This window comes from Halichoerus grypus, chromosome 14 (assembly GCF_964656455.1).
Source record: "Halichoerus grypus chromosome 14, mHalGry1.hap1.1, whole genome shotgun sequence".
Taxonomy (NCBI): domain Eukaryota; kingdom Metazoa; phylum Chordata; class Mammalia; order Carnivora; family Phocidae; genus Halichoerus; species Halichoerus grypus.
Window position 1 is genome coordinate 90440387 of NC_135725.1, and position 25392 is coordinate 90465778.

At 58.4% G+C, this 25392-nt stretch overlaps 2 protein-coding genes across 12 annotated transcripts in view; one reads left to right on the forward strand and one right to left on the reverse strand.

Moving 5' to 3' along the window:
* Window positions 1-75: 75 nt before the first annotated feature.
* Window positions 76-9612, forward strand: CEL (carboxyl ester lipase). The gene is made up of 11 exons (XM_078061980.1): window positions 76-2136; window positions 4052-4202; window positions 4292-4414; window positions 4616-4813; window positions 5403-5533; window positions 5696-5803; window positions 5924-6041; window positions 7144-7330; window positions 7491-7694; window positions 8573-8770; window positions 9110-9612. The coding sequence occupies exons 1-11, from the start codon at window positions 2071-2073 to the stop codon at window positions 9522-9524; spliced, it is 1899 nt and encodes a 632-aa protein (XP_077918106.1). The 5' UTR covers window positions 76-2070; the 3' UTR covers window positions 9525-9612.
* A 6597-nt stretch (window positions 9613-16209) lies between these two features.
* The window catches only part of RALGDS (ral guanine nucleotide dissociation stimulator), a 37486-nt gene continuing 28303 nt past the window's right edge, over window positions 16210-25392 (reverse strand). For 10 of the 11 annotated variants that reach the window (XM_036108057.2, XM_036108031.2, XM_036107996.2 and 7 more), the window contains exons 7-18: window positions 24680-24895; window positions 24285-24388; window positions 23832-23916; window positions 22803-22871; window positions 22271-22357; window positions 21688-21720; window positions 21237-21358; window positions 20979-21074; window positions 20546-20747; window positions 20139-20378; window positions 18954-19068; window positions 16210-17290 (exon numbers count right to left, since the gene is read on the reverse strand). In XM_036108057.2, coding sequence (XP_035963950.2) covers window positions 17115-17290; window positions 18954-19068; window positions 20139-20378; window positions 20546-20747; window positions 20979-21074; window positions 21237-21358; window positions 21688-21720; window positions 22271-22357; window positions 22803-22871; window positions 23832-23916; window positions 24285-24388; window positions 24680-24895 — 1545 coding nt within the window. In that variant the 3' untranslated portion in view covers window positions 16210-17114. The remainder of the gene's footprint in view (window positions 17291-18953; window positions 19069-20138; window positions 20379-20545; window positions 20748-20978; window positions 21075-21236; window positions 21359-21687; window positions 21721-22270; window positions 22358-22802; window positions 22872-23831; window positions 23917-24284; window positions 24389-24679; window positions 24896-25392) is intronic. The other variant, XM_036108068.2, reaches the window with a different exon arrangement.

The following is a 25392-nucleotide window of genomic DNA, read 5'->3' on the forward strand; positions in this document are numbered from 1 at the left end:
CAGACGCCAGGTCCCAGAGTGTCCTGCGGCCTCGAGCGCATCCCTTACTGCTCCAGATGTGTTCTTGAGAAGTTCATGGGGAGGCAGACCCTGGTGCCTCCCAGCTCCCTGGTGTGAAACCGGAGGCAGTGCAGATTCTGCTGGGACGGAGGCTGTCCTCCCTGGGGAGCACTCCCACCCGTGCCGGGGGACGGCTGTGCCACAGTCCTACAGAGCAGCCTGAGCCGGAGGTGAACCCGGTCACCCCCTTCCTCAGCCAGCGGACTGGGCCACCTGGTGTGACAGCTCCCCAAGTCACATTAATTCTAAAGTCCGATGCCTCAGGCAAGCCCCAGTCTGCTGCCCAGGCTCCTGGGGAGCCCCCTCGGGGGACAGATCAGGAGCCCCAGTGGCTCACAGTTGGCCTAAAGTGGCTAGTCCTGGCCACCTGCCTTGTAGAGGGGAAGCTGCCAGGCTGACCACCCACGATGGCCCCGCTCCCTGCTGCTGGGGACCAGGATGGGTCCCCTCCCCCATATTCAGAATAACTTTCTGTAGAGCAGGTTCTCAGAATTGGAAGAGCTGGACAGAAGGCGTGGGTTAACGATTCCCCGTCCTTGTCCGGGGTGGGGGCTCAGGCTCTTCCCCCCTCGTCCTCACACTGCCCAGCTGAAGGCACATGAGCCCCTTCCTGGTTTCCTAACTCCTCCCTCCCACCCGCAGCTGCCCACCCCTCCCCACCTCTCCCCACCTCTCCCCACCTTCTCTCCAGCTTCTCTCCACTCTGCATCCCAGAAGATTTGGATCTGGCAGGCAGGCAGGCAGGCTTGGTGGCGGCAGCGGGCGCAATGGTAGCGGGGCTGTGGCCTGTGTCCGAGGCGCTGCTCCCGGGCAGCAGAGGGCCTGCCGGGGCCCAGGCTGCGGGGCTGTTGGCACGGGGCTCCGCTGTCCCCTGGCTCCTGAGTGCGTCCCCCTCACTAGAGGTGGTTGTGCGGTGGGGTCTGAGCAGCCTCTGTGAGCCGTGAGCCGTGACCCCAGCGGCAGCCGAACTCAAAGGCACCATGTCAGGCCCTGTCCTTGATGGCCTGCCTTTTCTAATAAGTCACCCCGGTGACCAGAGTCCTGCACAGCCACAGGAGACAGCAATGGCTGCTTTTGTGCCGCCCCCACTTCTGTGCTCAGTTTTCTCCCTCCCGCTCTCTGACGCTCTTGGTCTCTGTCCCTTCCACTCTCTGTTGGTCGGTCTCCGTCTCTGCTTGGCTTTGCCGCAGGGTCTTTGCGGGGCCCATTTCTGTGGCCAGAAAGCCCGGCTCTTCCTTTTCCTTAAGGAAGCCCTCGAGGCTGGGCTGGAGCCCCACTTCCCCCTTCCCCTTGTCTGCCCGAGCCTCCTGCCTTCCCATCCCAGGACGTGGACTGCGTGTGAGGCCTCCCCCACCCCCAAGGGCAGGGTCGTCTGTGCTGCTCTGGGCCCCCACACCTGGCTCAGGCCGCACACCCAGCGGGCCCGTGGTAACAAGGGTCAACCCGCCGGCTGACCAGTGGCGCGCAGCGCGCAGCCCAGAAGCACATGCCCGGTCCCCTACAAGCTCCTCTGTTGAGCTGGGGCTGGGTGGCAGGCGGGCCGTGGAGACCGAGCGTGCGCACTGCTCTGAGGGCAGAGCCGAGTCCTTGTAAGTCAGTGAGCCAGAATGCAGGGCGCTGTTCACCGGGCAAGCTGACGGCCTGGCGACCTTCGGTCCTGTGCCATCTGCCTCCGCTCCCAGGTAGGCGGTAACCTGCACAGGTGCGCGGCGGCACACGGCATCGGGGGCAGCCAGCCCTGGGAAAGGTAGCCTGGCACCGCGCCGTGTGTGCGCATGCGCGTGCCCCACTGTGTGACCTTGGCCCAGCCCGAGGCTAGCTGGAAACAGCAGCTGTCTCCTGGCCCCAGGTACCCTGCCTGGAGTGTGGCCAGCCTGGAAGAAGGGGCACAGGTGGGAGGAGGGAAAAGGGGCCTCTGCGGACAGCTGCTACCTTGGACTCCCGGCCAGCTCCAGCCGCATAAATCCCTGCGGGCCGGAGGGGAGGGACGCACACAGGCAGGCGCACGCCATGGGGCACCTGGGGCTGGTCGTCTTGGGCCTCACCTGCTGCTGGGCGGTAGTGAGCACAGCAAAGGTAAGCGAGGGCCCAGCAGAGGGGCCCCTCTCTCTTCTCCCTAAGCGAGACCTGGAAACGGGACAGGGCACAGCGGAGGGAAGACAGGGTCACTGGCCAGAAGAGCCAGTCTGAGAAAGAGACCTCAACAATCAAAATGGCATTTCCTGGGCACTTCATGTTTTGTGTATATTCTCATTCATATGACAGCCTGCCAGATAAAATACAGGAATTTCATACAAACCACGAGAAGTTTTCAGTGTGTATCTTCTATGCAGTATTTGGGATATGCTGAAAAAAAAGGTCAATTTATGTGAAATGCAAATGTAACTGGGAGTCCTCAATCTTTATTTGCTGAGTCTAGGAACCCAACAGCCCTCTGGCTCTTTCCTCTCTAGAGATGTCGATGTCCCCTTTTCACAGAAGGGGAGACAGGCCCAGAGCAGACGAGCAATTTGCCCAAGCTCACACAGCCACCAGTGGCTGAACAGAAACCTAAAACTCCGGAATCTGGCTCCCAGGGTAACCTCCATGTCCCAAGCGGCAGGTCCCCACCTGCTTGCTGGCCAGTCAGGAGGCCGCCCGGGGTGGATATGCCATTGCCCGGGGTGAAGAACAAGGCAGGGAAGGGGCTGCAGGATTGAAACCCCACAGATGCGTGGCCCCGTGGTGTCCACCCTCCTGCCGCCTCCGTCCCAGCTGCCCTGGGGCCTGCCACTTGGCCCCAGAGGTTCAGGTGCTGGCCTTGGGCCCCTGCTGCCCCCAGGAGGAGGTCACTCTCCGGGGGAGGGGGGCTTCTCTGAGGGCAGAGGGGACCAGGATTTCTCCCCACTGTTCCGGCAGCCGGTGCCACCTCCCCACCTTGCCCCTCACCCAGGGCCCTCAGGCCAGTCTCAGTGCTGAGAGGTGACTTCCCAGTCCCCAGGCACTGACCTGGCCTGCTGCCCCATCCCAGCAGCTGGGAAGCCTGTCAGAAAAGATGCCTGGAGGCCTGAAACAAGGCTGCACCTCCTGAGCCGAGAGATGGGGCGGGGGTAGGGGTGGGGGAGCAGAGCTGCAACTGCCCCTGGCCCCAACCCTGAGGCCCCTGGCAGGAGTTGTTCTGGCCTCCTCCCCGGTTCCCTGTTAGCCTAGACCTTACAGGGCACTGGGACCCCAGCTGGGCCTGGGGGTGCGGAGCTGCCCTGTCCTTGGCTCCCTGGGACGGAGCACAGGTGAGATCCAGGAAGCAGACACCTGCCATGGGACCCGACGGATGGGGGGGCAGCCCTGGGAGGGGATGGGAGCCTGGCTCTGAGGTTAGATAGCTGTTTCCCACAGGGTGACTTCAAGCAGGAGAGCCTCAGTTCCCTTCTGGGACAATGGGAAGATGAGCACCAGCCCCCAGGACCCTCGTGCAGATTGGATGCATTGGCTGCGTGGGCCCAGCTCAGGGCGAGGGCTGGCTACACAGCAGTGGTTCTGACGGCCTGAGGGGCGGGGGTCTTTCTCAGCACTGAGCACAAGGGCTATGAGTCACCAGGCCACCGACTCCAGGCCAGCTGGACCCTGGGGGAAGGGGGACACAAGGGGAGCAAACGGGCCATCTTAGAGACGGGGAAACAGCCTCATGGTCACAGCTAGGTGGCCATAGCCGAGATCCAAACCTCTACCCCACCTCTCCTGGCCTACTTGGAAGGCTCCCTGGAGTGGGAACACACTGGTTGACCCAGCTTCCTCCAAGATTCAGGGAGCAGGACACCCTCGGGGTCCGGGACCAAGGCGGTAAGCTGCTCTTCTAGCAACGTGGCAGGTGGCAGGGCTCAGGTGCACATTGGCCCCTCCTTGAAGCTGTCTCTGGGGAACCTTGGGGCACCCTGGGGCCTGCTCAGGTTGCCCCCCAGCCCCGTTCGGGAGACCCGCCTGGGCCTTCCTGAGCCTCGGCTTCCACCCCCAGCTGGGCGCGGTGTACACGGAAGGAGGCTTCGTGGAGGGCGTCAACAAGAAGCTCAGCCTCTTTGGTGACTATGTCGACATCTTCAAGGGCATCCCCTTCGCCGCCCCCCCGAAGGCCCTGGAGAACCCTCAGCGGCACCCTGGCTGGCAAGGTGGGAGCGGGCAGGGGCTGGTGAGGCCCCGCGCCTGGGGGTGCCGTGGGGCGGCTGCCATCCTTACCGATCCCGCTGGCCACCCGCAGGAACCCTGAAGGCCAAGGACTTCAAGAAGCGGTGTCTGCAGGCCACCATCACCCAGGACAACACCTACGGGGAGGAGGACTGCCTCTACCTCAATATCTGGGTCCCCCAGGGCAAGAAGGAAGGTGGGTTCACCCTCCCCACACCCCGCAGCATGCCCCCAAGCAGCTAGAGACTCAGGCCCTGCCCTTGTGTCTGGGGGGCTCCAGAGCCAAACTTCCCTGAAATCAGCACAGGGTGCGGAGGGAAGCCGGGTCGGGGGGGGGTGGTGCATCTGGGGGGGGTGGTGCATCTGGGGTCACTGGGTCTGCTCTGCTCTGCCTTAGTCTCCCGGAACCTGCCCGTCATGATCTGGATCTACGGAGGCGGCTTCCTCATGGGGGCGGGCCACGGGGCCAACTTTCTCAGCAACTACCTGTACGACGGGGAGGAGATTGCCACACGGGGCAATGTCATTGTGGTCACCTTCAACTACCGTGTCGGCCCCCTGGGCTTCCTCAGCACTGGGGACGCCAACCTGCCAGGTCCGCCGGGTGTCCTGGGCACTGGGGAGGGGAGCAAGTGCCCCCACCCCTGTGAGCTCTGGGCTCGGCGGGGGTGAGCCTTAGCTCCCATCGTGCTTGAACAGCTCCTGCCAGTCCCCCTGGAAAGGCCCAGAATCCTATTTGCAGAGCCAGGGAGCTGGAGATGCGCTGTGAGATGCAGGAGCCCCTTGGCAGCTGTAGCGAAAGAACAGAGGCCCACAGGCTGACAGACAGAGTGGGACCCAGAGGCCCAGCGGAGCAGGTGCAGGGAGCCAGTGAGAGAGAAGATAAGAAGTTGAGGCAGTAGCAAGGAGCCACAGAGAGACAGGGGGGCTGTGGCAGGGAGGGAGAGAAAAGAGCAGACTGGTCCTCCTGCTCCCCGCCCCCGCCCCGAGCCTGAGCCCTACACCTGCCCCCGCACCCCACCCGGCCAGCCTCCAGGGGACCCACCGTTCAACATCCTGGTGCTCAGCCAGGGTCTCCGTGCAGTCGAGGGCATTCTCATCCCACCCATGTGCATTGTTCACCCCGTGTGGCCCAGGCCCTGGCCCTGGCCCTGATGAAGGCCCATCCCCCACCCTGCCCCCAGGTAACTATGGCCTTCGGGATCAGCACATGGCCATCACTTGGGTGAAGAGGAACATTGCAGCCTTTGGGGGGGACCCCGACAACATCACTATCTTTGGGGAGTCAGCTGGAGGTGCCAGCGTTTCTCTGCAGGTCTGGCGGCCCCGGAGGGTGCACCTGCCCCGAAGTGTGTGGGAGCTAGCCAATGGGAGCAGGGAGGAGAGGGGCTGGAACTGATGTGTGGGGTGTCCTTGGCCGAGCCCAGGGTGGGCAGGTGCGGCGAGGCCTTGGTGACAGGACCTCTGTGTGTTGCAGACCCTCTCTCCCTACAACAAGGGCCTCATCCGGCGAGCCATTAGCCAGAGTGGCGTGGCAGTGTGCCCCTGGGCCATCCAGAAGAACCCCCTCTTCTGGGCCAAAAGGGTAAGGAGGAGCTGTGGTGGGCAGGGGAGGGGCCTCCCTCTTTTCCACTCTGTCCTGAACTCCATCACCCTCTGCCCAGAGCACTGGCCTCACCCACCTGCCTACCCACCCCCACTCCAGATCGCTGAGAAGGTGGGCTGCCCCTTGGACGATACCTCCAGGATGGCCAAGTGTCTGAAGATTACCGACCCCCGTGCCCTGACGCTGGCCTATAAGCTGCCCCTGGCAGGCAGGGAGTGTGAGTGGAGGCTGCTGGGGGAGCCTGGGGGGGCTCCCGGTCGGGAGAGGGCCGGCCATGCTCCTGGAGAAGAGAGGAATTGCCGGGTCTGAGGCTGGCCCTGTCCCCAGATTGCTGGTGTCCCTAGGCAGCTCGCTGCCACCAGCACCCTTGTAGTCTGGTAAGGAGGAGGGCCGTTCTCTCTTCTTATCCCCCGTGGGTCACGATCCCTTTGAGAAGCTGATGAACATGTGGGCTCCAGCCCCCGACAAGACACGCATCCGTGGTCATTTGTGCACAATTTTAGGGAGGTCCATGGACCCAAGACCGAGAGCCTTTGTCCTAGAAGGTCATTGTTCTTCTTGCCACTCACGCAGTGAACACGCACCCACTGAGCACCCATGCAGCACGCGGCCCTCCCGGCTCTGCTCCTGTGTACCCCGGAATGCCGGGGACCTCATCAGCGCAGTAGGCTGGGGTCCGCTCTTGCTCACCTTTTTGATGCTAAGTAAGAGGCCCCATCATTTGCATCTTTACCTGATGCGAATTAAACCATAAGCAAAGCGGAAGCCAAGCGAACACGTGGCCCCAAATGCAAACCAGTCGTTTCCTCCGGCGTGCACGGGAAGGAAGACCCACCGGGCTGGGCCTCTCGAAGGCCACTGCCTCCACCTGCCCGGAGCCAGCCCTACGGTCCTTTCGGGGCCAGTTCAGGGGTCTGCAGGGCAATGTGGACCTCACAGTTTCTGGCGAACATGCTGGAGCCGAGCCCCGAGAGGGGGTGCCTCCTTCTCCGTCGGTCCTTGTCTTCCTCCCAGAGGCTGGAGGGAGGACAGCCCTGGGCTCCGGACCAGTGCTCCTCGGCCTGGGAAGTTTGGCTCCAGGGCACATGTTTTGACTGTCATAACTGCAGAGGGGTGCCGCAGGTGTCCTGAGGGCAGAGGGATGCGGATGGACACCCCACAGGGTGTCCCGCCCTCGACGTGGGCGGTGCCGAGGCCCGGGAAGCCGGGTCTAGATCAGAGGAGGCTGGAGGTGACGCTGGAGTTGGGTCCCGCCCCAGAGGCTGAGGGGAGGAGCAGTGGGTCCCGGGAGGGTCTGAGCCGGCTGCTCTCCCACCCAGATCCCGTCCTGCACTATCTGGGCTTTCTCCCTGTCGTCGACGGAGACTTCCTCCCCGATGACCCCCTCAAGCTGTACGCCAACACGGCCGACGTTGACTACATAGCGGGCGTCAACAACATGGATGGCCACATCTTTGCCAGCATCGACATGCCGGCCATCAACAAGGACAAGCAGAAGGTCACCGAGTAAGCAGTGGGTGCGGGGCCCAGGGGGCAGTGCCCAGGGGCAGCCGCGGGAGGTCAGCACCGTGTTGGGGGGCCGTCCCTCGCCCTTTGCTGGGTGGGGGTGCAGATACCCTCCCGCTGGCACTGGGTGGAGGGTCCAGCGCTGGCGTGGTCCCTGCAGAGAGGACTTCTACAAGCTGGTCAGCGGGCTCACCATCACCAAGGGGCTCAGGGGTGCCAACGCCACCTTTGACATCTACACTGAGCCCTGGGCCCACGACACGTCCCAAGAGACCAAGAAGAAGACCGTGGTGGACTTTGAGACCGACATCCTCTTCCTGGTGCCCACCGAGTTTGCCGTGGCCCAGCACAGAGCCAATGCCAAGTGAGGACCTGGGCAGGGAGGCTCCCTGGGGAGGCCCACCCACCTGGGATGGTGCACCTGCGCCCTGAGGCCTCTTGGGAGGGTGGCTCGGGTCCCCACCTGGGCCTGCACCACCTGCTTTGTCCAGGCCTGACAAGACCTAACCCTCCTCACCTCCCAGCCTCAGGGGGCTTTGCAAAACCCTCCCGCGGTCCTCTGCCCGGCCTGGCACTGAGTGCCCTCCCTCACCCCACGGTCCTTCCCACTGAAAAGTTCTTGAGTTGACCTTCCACCCCTCAAGCTGTGTAGAAGAAAGAACCCTGGATGATGACGGTCTCTGTTGTGGGTTTCAACTTGACCAACTTTCAAAATAACTTAAGCCTGGGACCACATTAAAAATCACTATATGATAATAGCCAATGAAATAAAAAAAAAAGTGAGGAATGCTTGGAAAGTAGGAGGACAGTATTATACCTAAAATCTAGAACGAAAGCTTTGCAGCAACTAAGCAATAAATGTGGCTCTTAGCTTCCTGTCAGTCAAGGCAAAAAGAGAAACACCCGAGGGCGTATACCTGTCCAGTTAAATTAAGATACAAATTCACTTGCAGAGCAAAAAAGATCTTTCTGGATACTGAATTGCAGGAGGAAGCTGCCTCAGTGTGTTTTGGGGTGGTGAATTATAAACACAACTGAAATTGTAGAAGCTTCGAATCCGTGGCTCTGGCCCACGGCTTTCCCTTTCCCAGGTGTCAGGATCCCAGCTTCTTCATGAGTCTTGTGGGAATTCCCCAGACCCTTCCCTGCCCCCTCCACGGCTCCCTCTGGAGCCCATCCCTGAGCTGGGTGGCCCCAGGTGAGCACCTTGCCAACTTGGGTGGTCTCCCCTCCCTTCCTCAGGAGTGCCAAAACCTACAACTATGTGTTCTCCCACCCCTCTCGGATGCCCATCTACCCCAAATGGGTGGGGGCTGACCACGCGGATGACCTCCAGTACGTCTTTGGGAAGCCCTTCGCCAGCCCCCTGGGCTACCGGACCCAAGACAGGACGGTCTCTAAGGCCATGATCGCCTACTGGACCAACTTTGCCAGAACTGGGTAAGACAGCAGTGAGGCTGAGCCCAGAGCCCCCTGCCACCTGGCCCTGCAGGCCTGGGTTCTAGTCCCTGCTCCCTCACTTACAATTGGCCTCCCAGAGCCGCGGTACCTCTGTCTGGGAGGATGGGGCTACTGCCCAGGCCCTGAGATCAGCACCTCTTGGGGTTCCATGTGCCCAGCCAGGGCCCAGGCACCATATAGTGAGGTACCCTGATGGTAAGGGTCAGTGCAGAGGGTGGAGGACTGTCCAGGCAAGCCAGGGCCCAGATGGGCTAGGGACACAGGTCTCCAGCCTCCTGTGAGCTCCCAGCCTGCACCCAGCTTTTTTTCTCCCTGCAGGGACCCCAACATGGGACATTCAGCTGTGCCCACACACTGGGATCCCTACACGGTGGAAAATGGTAACTACCTGGAGATCACCAAGAAGATGGATCGCAACTCCATGAAACAGCACCTGAGGACTAATTACATGCGCTACTGGACCTTGACCTACCACGCACTGCCCACAGTGACCGGAAATGGGGCCGCCCCCGCCCCCCCCTCCGGGGACTCGGATGCCGCCCCCGCTCCCCCCTCCGGGGATTCTGATGCAGCCCCCGCGCCCCCCTCCGGGGACTCGGATGCCGCCCCCGCCCCCCCCTCCGGGGACTCGGATGCCGCCCCCGCTCCCCCCTCTGGGGATTCTGATGCAGCCCCCGCGCCCCCCTCGGAGGACTCTGAGGGGGCTCAGATGCCCATAGTCATTGGCTTCTAATGTCTCCGACTCCAAGAAGCCATAGGGTGAGACCCGAGGGATCCACCTTCCCTCCAGAGCTCTTCCTGAATAAAGCCTCATCTCTCTCTGGCGTCTTCCTTTGCTCCTGAGGCCCCAGCTGGAGGAAGCAGGGCTCTCAGCTCTGTTGCAGCCCCAGGCGTTGGACCGACTGCCTTTCGCCATGGTGTCCATCAGTCCTCAAGCTCCAGGAAGTCTGGAGAACGCCCCCTCATTCTAGAGAGGAGGAAAGAGGTTTGAAGAAGTGAAGTGTCAGAGCAGGACTGGGCTTCAGGTGCCGGTCCCTCCGCCCTGGGCTGCTGGTTCCCAGGGGGCAGGGCGGGCGGTGGCCACAGGTGAGAGAGGAGCTGGGCTCTGCGGGCTGTGGCCTCCCCTGGACCAGTGGAGCCCAGCCGCACCAAGTCCTCTGGGGTGTGGGCAGTGACCTCTGTGTTCTAACTGGGGTCTGGGCACCTGGCCTGGGAGGAGAAATGGACTCAGCTTCCAGCTGGATGCGCGTTGCAGAGAGAACAGAGCATCACACTGGAAGGTGAGAAGCACAAGGTGCAGGAGGGCTGGGCATTGGGTGGCTCTGGCAGAGTTGAGGGGCTGGAGGCGGAGGTCAGAGTCAGGGCCATTCCCACATCTGGGAGTCTGGGCATCGGACATCATGCCGAGTCCTTAGGCAGCTTGATGTCACCATGGCCACAGCGGGTGGGCACTGAGAGGGGGTCACATGCCCCAGGTCATGAAACTCCAAAGCTAGTGCTCGAAACGATGCTGGGGGGCGGGGGGCGTCTTCCCCACCCCTCACTCATTCTTTCATCTCAGTGGGGCGATGCTGAGGGCTCAAAGGAGAGAAGGTTCTGGAGTCCTGAGCGGCTCTGCCTGGTGGGGGTGGGGCTGGGGACAGCGTGCAGCCAGCACGCTTTCCCTCTCTGGCCACAGATGGAAGACTGAGGTCTGGGGAGCCGAGTCCTACGGCCCCACGCAGCAGAGCTACATGGGGCAAACCCGTCCTCCCAAGAAGCAGGGTGCGCTTGGGTTGGCCTGTGACCACAGTGGCTACCCTGGGTTTCCTGGCTTGGTCAAAGGCTCTCGGGTGTGAAGAGAGGGCTCCTTGTCACAGACTGCGGGGATGGACCCTCGTGGCAGTGTGGGCCTCTCCCGGTGACTGTCCCTGCTCTTGGCCAGTGGAAGCACAAGGATGCAACAGTGTGTCCCTCCTCTGCCACATTAGTACGCACACGACTTCTCTAAGTGTTTCTGTCCGCTCTCAGGAGGCACGGGGGGAGAAACCTCTTGGACCCCAGTGCCTTTGACCGGCCCTGGGATTGGGCACTTCTAGCCCTTGTTGGGGGAAAACACAGTCGTGCCTGCCTGTCATTCAGAAAATCGCATCCCTGGAGGGCTTGGCCACGTCCGAATGGCTGGGGCATCGGGATCCAGGTGTGTGCCCAGCCCCCGGGCTGCTCGGAGAAGGTCTCTCTGGCGGAGGCCAGCCTTGCTGTATGTCTGGGGGACACCTGCTGCTGTCGGGTCATCCCGCAATTCATCGGGCTTTTGCCTTTATAGCCCGTAGCCAGAGGCTGAAGTTGAAAATACAGCTGATCCCTGAACATGGGGGTTAGGGGTGCCAACCCCCCACACAGTCAAAAATCCATAACTTTTGACCCCCCAAAACTTAGCATCTAACAGCCTTACTGTTGACCAGAAGCCTTATCGATAGCATACATGATTAACACATATTTTCTGTATGTATTATAAATTATCTTCTTACAATAAGTAAGCAAGAGAAAAGAAAATGTTAAGAAACTCCTAAGGGAGAGAAAATACATTTACAGTCCTGGACCGTAGGGAGAAAAACCCGTGTGAAGGGGGCCCACACAGTTCAAACCGGTGTTGTTCGCTCAAGGGTCAACTCTAATTACGGAGGGGCTGACTGGTAGCTGTCCAGGGTCCTGGAGGCTCCCCGCTGGACCAGGAGTTAACCCTTTATGTTAACCTTTAATGGTGAAGCCCAAGGAGGACACTTGGGGAAGCTGAGGACATCACCTGTTTACCACCCTGGTGACACGCCTATTTCCTTGGTGAGGCTATGCCCTTGGGTGGCCAGTCTTGGGATTCCTCCCCCTCCTTCCCATGTCTCATCTTTCAACCCACCTTGCAGGAAAGGTTCGAACCACCCACCTCCTCCATGACATAACCAAATCACAGACCTGGACAAAGAACACAGCCATCCCAGGGGGCTGCAAGCTCTAAGGGCTCTGGCCTAGCTTTTAGGACAAGTCGGTACCAACAGGACTGAGGCCATAAGCTGGTGATTGCCCGATGCAGTGGACTTCAGAACCACATGGTCCAGGAATTCATCTTGGCCAGTGAAGGGGGAGTGGGGTGGTCTTTCATGGGCAGGACCCAGCACCCGTATCCTCACAAACCAGCATTCAGCAGGGATTCGTCTGACCCCAGCCAGGATGGGTGGCCCCCATGTGTCTGGCCGAGAGAGGTGGGCAGGGTGGGGGCTTCTGGTGTGTTTCTGGGCAAAATCAATTATATGTGGAATTGCAGGGAGGCTGGAAATCCTAGTTCATAGGTAGCAGAAATGCTTATGGAATAAGGCTCAGCTGAAGCCTTAAGGCTGCTTTACAGATCTTTCTCCTGAATTCAAAGCAAGCAGGAGAAGAAGGTTTAAGGACAATGGTGAGGTTGCCAGGAGGATTCCAGTCCAGGTAAAGGGCGGACCATGGGCCCCTGGAGAGAACTGAGGATGCCAAGTCCTGCCCGGCCATAGTCCAGTGGCTAATAACCTCTCCCTGGCCTTTTCCCGCCCACGTTGCACGTTTTGATCTGTTTACAATCCCCACCCCCACCACTAAATGCTGATGGAAATCAAATTTAACCCTGAAACCTGTAAGTTCCTAATGGGTGGTCAACAGAAACCCCAATAAAACAAGCAGAAAATGTTCCCTCTTCCTCCAAAGCTGTAGAAAGGCAGCCACCATACTGAGTCAGGAAATGCAAATGTTATTGTTTAAAAACCAGCATAAAATATATACAACATAAAATATGCCAATTTAACCACTTCTAAGAGTACGATTCAGTGACATTAGTGCCATTCACACTGTTGTGCAAACATCACCATATCGAGTTCCAAAACTTTTTCATCAACCCCAACAGAAACTTTGTACCCATTAATCAATAACACCCCAGTCTCCCTTCTCCCGTCCCCCACCTGGTCCTCTCTTCTACTTTCTGTCCCCAATCAGTTTCCCTGTTCTAGATATTTCTAGATATACCTCAAGTGGGATCACAGTGTTTTCAAGGTCCGTCCATGTTGTGGCATGTATCAGAACTCCATCCCTTTCGACAGCTGGATCATATTCCAGTGTGTGTCTCTGTCACACAGTTATTCATAGCACTTCCTTACAATCCTTTTTGTCTCTGTGCAGTTGGTAGTAATGTTCCCACTTTCATTGCAGATTTTAGTATCTCTTTTTTTTCCCTTGGTCAGTGTCGCTAAAAGGTTTGTCAGCTTTGGTTGTTCTTTTTCTAGCTCCTTCAAGTGTATCGTTAGGTTACTGATTTGAAATCTCTCTTCTTCTGTAATGTAGGCATTGGCAGATAGAAATTCTGCTGTTAGCACTGCTTCTACTATGTCCCATAACTTACGGTACGTTGTGTTTTTGTTTCCACTTGTCTCAAGGCATTTTCTGACATCCCTTGTGATTCTTTCTTTGACCCATGGGTTGCTTGATTTCCACATAATTCTGAGTATTACCGTGTTCCTTCTGCTGTTGCCTTCTGCTTCTACTCCACCTGACTGGAAAAGATACTTCGTATGATTTCATCCTTTAAAATTTATTAGGACTTGTTTTGTGGCCTCACAGATGGTGTGTCCTGGAGGATGTTCCATGTGCACTTGAGAAGCATGTGTGCCCTGCTGCTGTTGGGAAGCATTCTGTGTCTGTCTGCTAGGTCTCACAGAGTGTGGTTCAAATCCTCTGTCCATAGTCATCTTCCTGTCACCTGAATTCTTCTAGCCATTATTGGAAGTGAGGTAGTCAAGTCTCTGACTCACTTCAAAGATGTCAATTTTTGCTTTAGGGATGGAGGTTTACAATTGTTATTTTTTCCTGATGAATGGAAATTTTTATTGGTGTTACTGACCTTGTCTCGTTACCTTTATGACTTAAAGTCAATTTTGTCAGATAATAATATAGCCACCCAGCTGTTTACTGTTTTTGTGGAATATCTTTCCCCACCCTTTTACTTTTAAACTTTTTGTAGATTTCTTTCAAAGTGAGTCTCTTTGAATACAGCATATTGGTGGAGTGGTTTTTTTTTTTAACCCATTTTGCCAAACTCTGCCTTTTATGTGGAGAGTTTAACCCATTTATATTTAATTACTGATGACTTCCTTCTTCTATTAGCTATTTGTTTTCTATATGTCCTATATGCTTTTTGTTCAATTCCTCCATTACTGCTTTTTATGGATTTAGCTCATTATTTTTATATGAAGTGCACCCTTTTTGATTCCCTTCTTCCCTTTTGTATCTATTTCTAAAAAAAGATTTTCTTATTGGTTACCTTTGGGATTGCAATTAACGTCTTAAACTGAGAGCAACCTAGTTTGAAATACCAACTTCATTCAGTGGTATACACTCAGCTCTTATAAATTCCCAACCCCACTTTTTGTTGTTACTGTCACAGATTATATCTTTATGTATTCTGTTTCCATTAACACAGATTTACACTGTTTTATAAATTTGCTTTATACATTATACAGAAAAAAAGAAGGCTTTACAAACCTAAAGTGAAATGATACAGGCTTTTATAATGATCTGTTACTTACCTCTACTAGTGCTCTTTATTTTTCATATGGTTTTGAGTTACTGTCTAGTGTTTTTTCATTCAGCCTGAAGGGTTAGCTTGTAGGGTTTCTTTTAGGCAGGTCTACTGATAACAAAATCCTTTAACTTCCTTTACCTGGGAATGTCCTCATTTCCCTTCACCCTGAACAGGTAGTTTGCTGGATATAGATTTCCTTTTCCTTTCAGTACTTTAAATATAGATAGGTCATCCACTGCCTTCTGGCTGCCATGGTTTCTTTTGATCTTATTGAGGACCCCTTGTACATGACCGTTTCTTTCTTGCTGCTTTCAAGATTTTCTCTTAGTTGTTCAACAATTTGATTACATATATCATATCTCGGTGTGGATCTCTTTGAGTTTATCTTGCTTAGAGTCCACTGAGCTTCTTGATGTGTAGATTTATGTCTTTCATCAAATCTGGGAAATATTTAGCCATCATTATTTCAAATAATCTCTCTGCTCCTCTCTTCTGGGATTCTCAGTATGTAGATGCTGTTAATATTTGATGATGTCACCAACTCCTGGAGGGGACTGTTCATTTTTCTACATTCTTTTTTCCTTTCTGCTCTTCAGGGAGAATAATGTCAATGGCTTTATCTTCAAGTTCACCAATTCTCTCTTCTGCCTGTGCAAATCTGCCATTGAACCCCTCTGGTGAGTTTTTTTCATTTCAATTGTTGTATTTTCAGCACCAAAGTTTCTATGTGGTTCCTTTCATAATTTCTCTTTATTACGTTTCCTGTTTGTTCTTACATTGTTCTCTTGTGTTCCTTTAGGCATTTTTTGCTGTCTGTGGTTTCCTTTAGCTCACTGAGCATATTTAAGACAGTCAACTTAATGTCTTTGACTAGTAACTTCAACTCCTGGACTTTCCCAGGGAGTTTGTCAAATTCTTTTTTCCTACATACCAGCACTGTTTTCCTATTTCTCTGTATGATTTGTAATTTGTTAGGAACTGGATGCTGAGGATGACAATGTGGTAACTCTGGAAACCAGATTCTCCCCCTCCTCTGGGCTTACTTCTGTCATTTGAGAACGGCAGTCTTGTTTCTATCATGACTTTTCCAAACTATATTGTTCTGCATATTCCTTGTTCAGGGACAGAAGCTTCTGTCCTGCTGCCTTGGTCAGGTTGAGGCCTGGCAGAGATCCCCTTAACTGCTGAAGTCCCACAGCTCTGTTTGTCATCAAGCACTCCCCTGGCTGTTGTGTTGGATGAGGTTCCAGAGTCCCCAGATGGTTCATTCTGATCATTTTCTCCCTAGCCTAATGGTCTCCATGGAGAGACTGACCCTGGAGCTTCTTATTCCATAATTTTCCCTCACCAATGTTTTTATTTTTAAAACATTTTATTTATGAGAGAGAGAGAGCACGGGCAGTGGGGAGGGGCACAGGGAGAGGGAGAAGCAGACTCTCCGCTGACCAGGACCCTGAGATCATGACCTGAGCCAAAGGCAGATGCTTAACTGACTGAGCCACCCAGGTACCCCACAAATGTTATTTTTAAAGACCCAAGTTTCAGGGCTTGCTGCTGTGCCCTGTGAAAGCACCTCCAACCTCAAATCCCAGGGGTGCTGGGGGGCTGAGCCAGCTCAGTGCCCAGTTAAATGACACTGAGGCAAGCATCTGCTCTGTGAAAGATAGGCTTGCATGTTTCCTTAAGCGAGCCAGAGAAGGGTGGCCGGCTCTTCTTGCTTCTCCTGTGTACAAATAAACCGGTAACAATGCAAGATTTCCTATTTGAACCCGGAACGTGAGAATCTGCATCTCATTTAAATAGCAAAGGAAGTGAAAGAACGAAACCACAACTCCCAAGCTATAGTAGAAACTGGATTTTAATATAATATTCAAGTCTAGCATTTGCTATTTACAACAAATAAATATTGCCCCTCCCCAACTGGTAAACTTTTTTTGTTTTGTTTTTGCCTTTTATACAAATATTCAACACCCCTCCCCTTTCCCCCAATTCTCCTTTCCCACTAACCCCCGTCTCGTGTGGTCTCGTGAAGCCCAGGGCGCAGTGGTGAATGGTACTTGCAGTGTCATGAGATTCAGTGGCAATGGGGCTCCGCTGAGACCGTCCTCACTCACCGGGTGAAGAGTGTGATCTGTGAAAAGGGTCCCCCTCCTCTCCTGGGGGGGGGGGGGTTGGGCGGGGGAGGGGTGAGACTCCCTCGCTCTGTTGGCCCTGATGGTGGAATCTTTGGTGCAGCCTGGGAAAGGCTAGCATGGTGGAAAGAGGGCCCAGGACCCGAGAAGGGCACAGGCCGATGCCCGTGGGCATGAGGAGAGAAGTGCAGTGGTCAGACCCAGTGGATGAGTGGGTGCCCTGGGGTGCCCATGGGCACAGGTGGCAGTGACCCACACCTGAGCAGGCATGAGGGAAGTGCACAGAGGGCAGTGCCCGGCGGCATGCAGGGCTCCATGCCCATTGGCAGCGCTCCTTGGCAGAAGTCAGCTAGTCCTCTGGTTCCAGAGAGTGGAAGGCACCTAAGGCAGCGAGTGGTCCACGGGAGGCCAGGTCAGCCTAGCAAACAGTAGGCGTCAATCCCGGCAGTAGGAGAGGTTTAGGGTGAAACTGGAGTCTGGGGGTGGCCTGAGCTGGCAGGTCAGGCAAATGGCGCCCGCCTGGCCTGGGCCACTGGAGTCTCTAAGTGCTTGGTTATCCCGCCAGCCAGCCCCTGACAGAGCGGTTCTGTGGCCGGCCAGTGCTAGGGACTAATCAGAAGATGCCCTTAGCAATCTTGAGTCCCTTCTGCTTCATGCGAGGAAGAGTTGAGCTGGCGCCATGCCTGACCTTTGCCCCTTTCGTGAAGGTCCGTTTCTTTAGGACAAAGTCATAGTTGGCAGTTGAGTTCATGGCGTAGAACACGTTGGCGTTGTCAGGGATCTTCAGCTCTGGTGGGAGAGGGGCGGAGAGAGGGTCAGCGATGCTTACAGGGGCCTCACGGAACACCCACCACTTGAGGGCCCCCCTAGGGCAGGCCTGAGCCGAAGACCTGAGACCCCCAATCCAACCTCAGGAATACCGATGACCCCTCTGAATGACACCTGCCGAGGAGACCGCTGGGCGCTCAGGAAATCCAATGACCCTTGTTTAAAGAGACTCTGACTCCACAGATCCCCACCTCAGTCCGGAGTTGGCAAAGGGCCATCCATCCCTCTCTTGCTGACTTCACTGACGATGACCTCAAGCTGGAAGAAGCTTTCTAGACTCCAGAACACTTCCCCTAAGTCCTGCCCTACTCAGGACCAAGGTTGGGGGCCTAGCAAAGGGCAGGCCTTGCCCCAGGGCTTCTGTGCCAGGTTCCAGGGGGGAATCCATGCCCCCCTGGGTGGCTCCTCCTCTCCCCCGTCTGCTGTGGACAGGAGCCTGCTACAGTCTAGACCCACTGAGCTTCCTGCCCCTGCCTCACCTTCCCTACCCTGCCCTCGGCCTCAGTCCTCCTGTCCTGTAAGATGGGGGTTGCACCTGCCCTGTCCCCCCCCCCCCAACAAAACGGTGCAAGAAGGTGAGAGAGAGCTCAGGAAACAACTTCTGGGGATGCTGGTAGTCACTATGAATTGTCTGGGTTAACGCCTGGCAGCTCATGGGAAGGAACAGAGCTCCACGTCTCTAGATGTATGTATGGATTAGCCCTTAGTTCCTTATCTCCCTTGTGGGGATGAGGAATTGGCAGACGACGAGGTAAGGGCCGTGCCCGAGCTTTCCAACCCTGCTTTCCGGCTCCTAGAGAACGCCAGCTCTGGGTTCTGTCGCTTTCCCAGCTCCCATGCACCGAGCTGGGCCCCTCATAGCCTGTGCTTAGTGTCTGCTATGGTCTGAATGTTCGTGTCCCCCAAAATTCGTGTGGGAATCCGCATGCCCAAAGTGATGGGGCCTTGGGCCGTGATAAGGCTGTGGGAGTGGAGCCTCAGGAATGGGACTGCCGCTTTATAAAAGAAGCCCCTCGCCCCTTCCGCCACGTGAGGGCACAAGGAGAAGGCAGCTGTCTGCCACCCGGAGGAGGGCCCTCACTGGAACCTGACCGAGCCGGCACCCTCATCGTGCACTTGCAGCCTCCAGAACTGTGAGCGATAAATCTCAGTCGTCTATCAGCCCCCCAGCCCGCGGTGGTGTGTTACGGCAGCCCCAGCGGACGAAGACGTCACATGTGCGTGGATTTTAACATATTTGAGGCTCAGGTCCACAGCAGGCACGATTCTTTCTGAAGCACACATTTCCCATCTCAGCCAGGGCGCCCCTGTGAACGGCCCCTCGGCTGGGCCATCTGGCTGCCTGGCCCCAGAAGAAAAGCCTTTTCCCTTCACTCCTTGGTGCTGCTAGCTTTGACCTAGGTCTCCCACAGCCTGTTCACATCCAGCCAAGGGCACGCACATGCCAGGGGCCAGTGAGGAGGCCGCCCCAGGGCCGGGCAGCATCTGCACAAGGCCGCCCACCCCCACCGCCCCAGCCCTGTGTTTTGGGAACGCAGGCCCAGAGCCTGGGGCTGGGGTGTGGGCCTGGGGCTGGGGTGTGGTGCTGCTTCCCCACAGCCCGCCCACCTGGTCCCTGACTTACTTCGATCGTCTGAAATAACCTGCACTAGCTCATAGTCATCTGGCTCATCCTCATCCAGGTTGTGTTTGTCCATGGCCTTGCGGATTACGGCTGGAGCCTTATCTTGGCTGGTTACCTAGATCGGGGAAGGGGCAGACCGTCAGGGCGAGGGGCCTGGAGAAGCCCCCTCTCCCCCCGGGAGTGTAGCCCCAGGGACCCTTGGAGTTGCTTCACACTGCATACAAAAGCTCAGCTTCTGGCTGGGTGCTGGGCCTGGGTGCTGGGTCTGTGCGGGGCCTCTCCACCTCGTCCTGCCCCGGGAGGCCTCCATGCAGTGCTGGGGGGCTTTTCCCAATTGTTCCTGCCCCCCCAATTCTCCTACAAGCCTGCCATCTCCTCCCATGCCACCTCGGAAACCTGCCCGCTCCTGGGGGCTGCTCCCCTTGATCCTACCCCTGCAGGACAATGGGATCAGTGAACCCAGGGAAGAGACGGCGTCTAGTCCCAGCCCTGGAGGGAAGAGAGGAGCTGGCCAGACGCCCAGGGGCCGCCTCCGTGCCAGGCCTGCATTGGCTGGGGGCTGCAGTGGTGGTCAGCACAGGCCGACCCCTCTTGCCTCAACCCCAGAGGCCACAGTGCAGACAGGCCCTGGACATGGGGTCATACAGGTGACTGTTAATGACAGTCAAGCTAGTTCCTGGTGGGAAGGACAAACGGCTCCTCCGCAGGGTGAGTTCTGGAACGTGAGTCCCCCCCAGCCCCCCAGACACACAGCGTCTGGAGACGAATCCCCTTGGCTTGATCTCGCCCTGAACGACATCCACGGTCTGACACTGCTGGCCGCCTCCACGGCCCCCCGCCTGGCGTGGTCACTGCCCCCTCACCGGCTTCCCTGCGCCTCCTGGCCCCAGCCCCGCCCCGCGGAGAAGTCCCCGCTGCCCGCCCTCTGCTCCAACCACTGGCAGCTTCTGTCTTCCTCCGAGGAGATCCAGAACGAGCCCCTGAGCCCCTGATCTCAGGCCTCTTGTTGCTCCTCCAACTGCCGGGCCTCCCCGCCTCCCTGCCTCCCCTCAGGCGCCTCCTCTGCGAAGCCCTCCCTGGCCTTTGGTCTGCAGGGACGCTTCTCAATTGTCCCCGCTGACCGTCTGTCCCTCCCGACCCCCGGCAGGTCAGCCCGAGGCCCGCGGGCACGGGCCGGCGGCTCACCAGGATGCTCTTGTACATGTTGCCGTTGTCCACGTCCAGGCTGACGCGGACGATGCAGCGGTCGCCCACCTGCTGGTTGTAGAGCGGCCGCGAGCAGCTGTAGCTGCAGACCCCGGACACGGAGCGCTTGTGGGTGCGTGCGGCGGCCACGGGCGTGGTGGAGGCCGACGAGGAGGACGTGCTGGAGGCCGAGCTGATGCCGGAGGTCTCCGGGGACGACTGGGAGGTCGACTCCCAGAACTGCGGGGACGGCACGATCAGCAGGAGCCCAGGCCAGTGCTCGGCACCGGGGGGGGGGGGGTCCGAGGAGTTCTGTGTACGAGCTGGGGCTTCCTGGCCACTCGTGGGGGGGACTGGGGACCTGGGCCCGGGGAAGAGCCATTGGGGAGAAGGGGTGTGGCAGTCACCTTTTTTTCCTGACCGTCGGGGGACTCTGGGACAAAGCTCATGTTGATCTCCTCCACGTCGGAGCTGGACGAGCCGGCTGAGTGGACGCTGAGGGCGTCGGCGATGTCCCCGCTGCTGAGGTAGGGGCCGCACCTGAGCTGGTCACAGGACTTGGAGTGGGAGCTGCCGCTCGTACTGAGCTCCGTGCTGGGGACCTGGCGGCTACATGGAGGGATCAGCTCATCGGGGGGGCCTCCCCGGGACACATCCCACCCCTGCCCCCTCCACTCCACATTCTAGGCTCTGTGCCAAGTGCGCGGTCGATCACCAGTCCCACATTTGTCCCTGCTTCGGGAGCGATCGATTTAGGATCACCCTATTTCACAGAGACACACCCAGCCCGAGGCTTCCCGAAGCCGGGAGGGAGCCCATCCTGCCAGCCCGGGCACTCACTCGCTCCAGCGCTTGACAATGGCCGTGTTCTTCTTGGCCTTGAGGGTGTTGCTGGCCGACTCGGAGGGGGGCTCCAGCTCGCACGATAGGTTGTAGCTACGGGACAGAGGTGCTGTGAGGCTAAGGGGATGCACACCCAGTTTCCCTCCCGCAGTCTGCCTGGCAGCGCGGGTCCAGATGCCCAGAGTCAGTCCAGTGCTGCCCAAGATCCCACAGCACAGCCCGCCCAAGCTGCACCCAATTCCTGCGCAGGCTCACCTCTCCGTCTCGCTGAGCCGCTCCATGGCCCGGAACCAGGCCCCAAAGTGCTCCTCAGGGGCGATGCTGTAATTGTTGCATGCTGACTGGAGCAGCTTGATCTGGGCGATCACTTCGAATTCCTGGGGCCAGAGGGAAGGGCAGGACGGTGCTGGCATGGATGGGGTGCTGGGCATGGCCCCGGGGCCCAGGGTCTCTGGGTCCCCTTCTACTCTCTACTCCTGCCCAGGCCCACCCCTTCTCAGAGCTGGGTCCAAACAGCCCCTCCCAGGAAGTCGTCCCTGATTCTGGTCTCCTGCACCCATCCTCCAGTGGGAGAGGTCCCCCCTCCTCTGTGTACCCGACTCTCCCCATGAATGTAACAGGAAGCGGGATGCAGCCAAGCGGTCTATCCGGATGGCTCTCTGATTTCCACACCCCCCGCCAACACGTACGGACTGCAGTGGCTCACCTTCCTCCTCTTCTCGAAGTTGATCAGTCTCCCCTGGAAGGCAAACGGCCAGCCACCATCAGATAGTGTCCCCCTGCCCATGACCGCCCCTCAGCCCCTCTCAGGCTGCACTCCCAACAGCACACACCAGGGGGCAGGTGGGCACACGCACCCGGGCTTTGGGTGGGTCCTAGGATCTGGGAGCTGCCGGGCAGGGGTGGGGGGCTGGCAGAGCCTCAAGGAACTTCTTGCCCAACCCTCTGGGGACAGAAGGAGAGCCTGAGGCCTGGGGCAGGAAGGCCCAGCCTGGCCACCCCGCACCTGACCTTGGAGGGCCGGCCCCTCTCTGCCCATGGCCACTGAGGGAGGGCTGCGTGCCGCTGGGCCAAAGCCTCCCGCAGCTCTAGGCCTCACCAGCTGGGCACCTAGCTCTTTACTCCCTGGTGAGATGGGCAGGTGCCCTGGCCCACGGGGGCGGCTGGGGGCTCTCAGATGAGGTGCGCCGAGCGCTGAGAGCTCAGGGCTCAGTGAGGGGCGTCTTCCTCCGGGGCTCCAGGACCCCAGCCCCGCTCCCACCCCGGCCGGGTCCCCGGGGCTCACTCACATACAGATAGTCTTTCATGGCGGTGTCCAGCATCACCAGGTCTGTGAGGAACGTGCCCAGGTATGGAACGGTGCCCTGGATGACACCCTGTGGCATGGGGGTGGGGCTGATGAGCCAGAACCAAGGCTCCCCTCAGCCTCAGCCTCCACCCCAGCCTCCCGCTCAGAGCAGCTCGGGGACCTTCAGCTGTCTCCCCCAGACTCCCTCCTAGCGGCCACGGACTCCAAACTCCCCCAGTCACCTTCCAGGCCTGGTATTTGGTAAATCACCGAAGTTCTGTGGTTCCTGGACCCTCCCCACCCCTAAACCCACCCCGAGCCTGGCTCTCCCAGGCCCTTGCTCTGGTGGCTGTAACCAGCACCGTCACGACAGCAGCTGGTCAGGCCGCGTCCCTGCCCGGGCCCAGAGGAGCTCAGGTCTACGTGGCAGGTCACGTACTGCAGCAGGGAGAGTGGGGAAGGGCTGGGGGCGACCCCCCCGTGCTCCCTGGGAGGCCTGTCCCCTGCCTCTCGCAGGCCTCGGGCACACTCACCGTCTCCTTTGGCCGCTTCTGAGCTCTCTTGGGGTTCATCTCCAGGGTGGCAAACTTGGAAGTCCCCTCCTGCCAGGGTTGAAGACAGGGTCAGTGAGACCTTCCTCTCCTCCCCAGCTTCCCCTCCAGCAGACCTGACCTTGGGCCTTGGTCACCGGTACAAACGCTCCAGGGCTCCCTGGTTGTGGGAATGGGGGCCAACAGCCTGGCCTCTCTGAGCCTGTTTCCTCGTCTGGGAAGTGCAGGTGAGCACGACACCCGCCTCCTGGGGGTCTCCAGGGACTCAACATCCCATGCCTGTTCCTGTCACCCTCGCCCACTCCGGGGTGGGGGCTCTGCACAAAACTCACGCACATTCCCTTTCTCCCTGGACCTCGCTGCCTCCCCATGCGTCATGAGCCCAGAGGGACCCTAGGCTCATCATTCCTCCATTTTCTGAGAGGGGCAGTCACTCGCCCGAGGTCCCAGAAGGACTCAGAGGAGAGTGGGCTCCTCCCTCCCGACTGGAGACCTGCTCCCGCTAACTGGTGGTCTGGCGAATTTGAGGCCCCATGGCGAGAGCCCAACAAGACTCCCTGGGATCCATTTGTGGCGTCTGGCCCCGGGCAGAGTGAGGAACCCCCCAGTGCACCCAGAGCCGCCTCCTGGGTCTGCTCATTTGGACCCAAGGCGGGGCAGCCCCTTCGGGATGTGGCCTCTGCTCCCCCTGCGGTACCCCGTCCCTAGGCAGGCAGGGGGCTCTCCCCTGGAGCTCAGTGCAGACAGAAGGGGCCCCGCACCCCTGGCCCCATCCACCCACCAGCCTGGAGGAGGCAGGAGACCTGCTAATCCTGCCAGCTCACCCATCCCTTCTGGAACGCCCCAGCTGCTCCCACACCATCCCATTACCAGGGCCTCCTGTTCCCCAAACTGCCCCCCCACCGGCCATGGACCAAAAAGATCCCACTCTCCCCGGAGTCCAGACAAGATGGGACTGGAATTTTTCCAAAGAAACTCACTGAGAACCTCCCTCCTCTGTCCCGGCTTTACCTTGATGAGCAGCTCTCTGCTCAGCGAATAGTTGTTCTCATCTGAGAAGATCTCCGACAGCTTCTGAAAGATTCGGAAGCTGTCCCTGCGGGAAGGACGGACAGACTTGGGAATGGCACACACGGATGTGCGTGCTAATCCATTTTATTTTAGAGCCCAAGACCCTGAACTGCCCGGATGGGTGGTTTTCACATAGGGTCCTGCTGGGCCCTCAGCGTTCTGCGGCTCCCAGGGGAGCTCTGTGTGGGTGGCTGCCCAGTAAACACAGGAAAATCTCCAGTGTGGCTCAATCTAGTAGCTGACAGATAGGGAAACTGAGTCCTAAGGCAGAACTGCTGGCCTAAGGCCAATGGACCCTCGGAGGCCCCGCCAGCAGGCCTGGCCCAGGATTCGCTGCCTCCTGGAAGGTCCCGGGTCCCCCCCTGGAGCTCCTGCCAAGAGAGGCCGGCCCACCTGGAAACTTCTTCCCACGTCTTCTTCAGCCGGTGAATGGAGTTACTCTGCAGGGCTGACAGGATAGCGTAGAGTGACGAGAAGTTCTTGAGGACGCGGCACTCCTGGGGGAGGAACAGAAGGGCTGAGGTGTGGCTGCAGTCCCCGTGGCTGGGACCTCACGTCCTGGGGGAGACGGCTGCCTGCAGAGCCCGGGTAAGCAGCACTCCCGAGAGGAGGATCTGAGCTCAACCCACAGGAGGAAGTTCCGGGGGAGTGAGCATCCGGGCAGCAGGATACCAGGTTCCCCTGGGAAGGAAGGGCCTGCGGTCTCTGCGGGGCCTAGAACCACAAATCGCCACCCCGAGGGCAGATGAAGTGAGACAGGGGTTCCCCAGGGCCCCTCGGAGGCGTACCCTGGCCACCTCGATCCAGTGCTCCACCACCCTGGCCCTGTCCCGGGCCGTCACACTCCGGTCCCCCAGGCAGGTGGTGATGACGCAGTTGGCCACGCTGTTGAACTGGGTGACCGTGGCACGGACGGTGGGAGCCAGGTGCTCCTTGCCCTTCTTGTCCCGCTGGGACCAGATGCAGCCCAGACAGTGGTAGGGCACCACCTTCTTGAACAGCTCCTGGGGGGCGGGGGAGTGTCACCAGCTCTGCCACACCCAGCTCAGCATCCACGGTCCCCTAGTCCCAGGCAGGGCCCCTGGTCAGAGCTGAGCTCAGGAAGCTGAGGCTGTGGCTTGAGCCTCGCAGGGCTGGGGTGCGTGAGCGACTCTGGGCTTTGTCCTCTGCCCACCGTGCGTGCCCGGCACATGAGTGACCCGGGACGACACAACGCAGCAAAGAGAGTCTGGCATTTTAGCAGCGCACGCTCACTAACTCTCAGCACCAGAAGGTGGCTCCCAGCTGTGCCTGCCAGGCAGCACTTCCAGCTCCCCCATCGGGCCTCAGGTCTGCCCCCATCCAGAGGCACGCTCGCTGTGGGTGCCACCCCTATGGGCTCTGCTGCCTGCCATAAGCTCTAGTACGCAGCAGGTACCTAGTAAGTGCTGAGGCTGGTGAGGCCTCCTGGCAGGTTGGGGGGCCGACCCCTGGAGCTGGACGTACCTCAGGAAGCTCCACT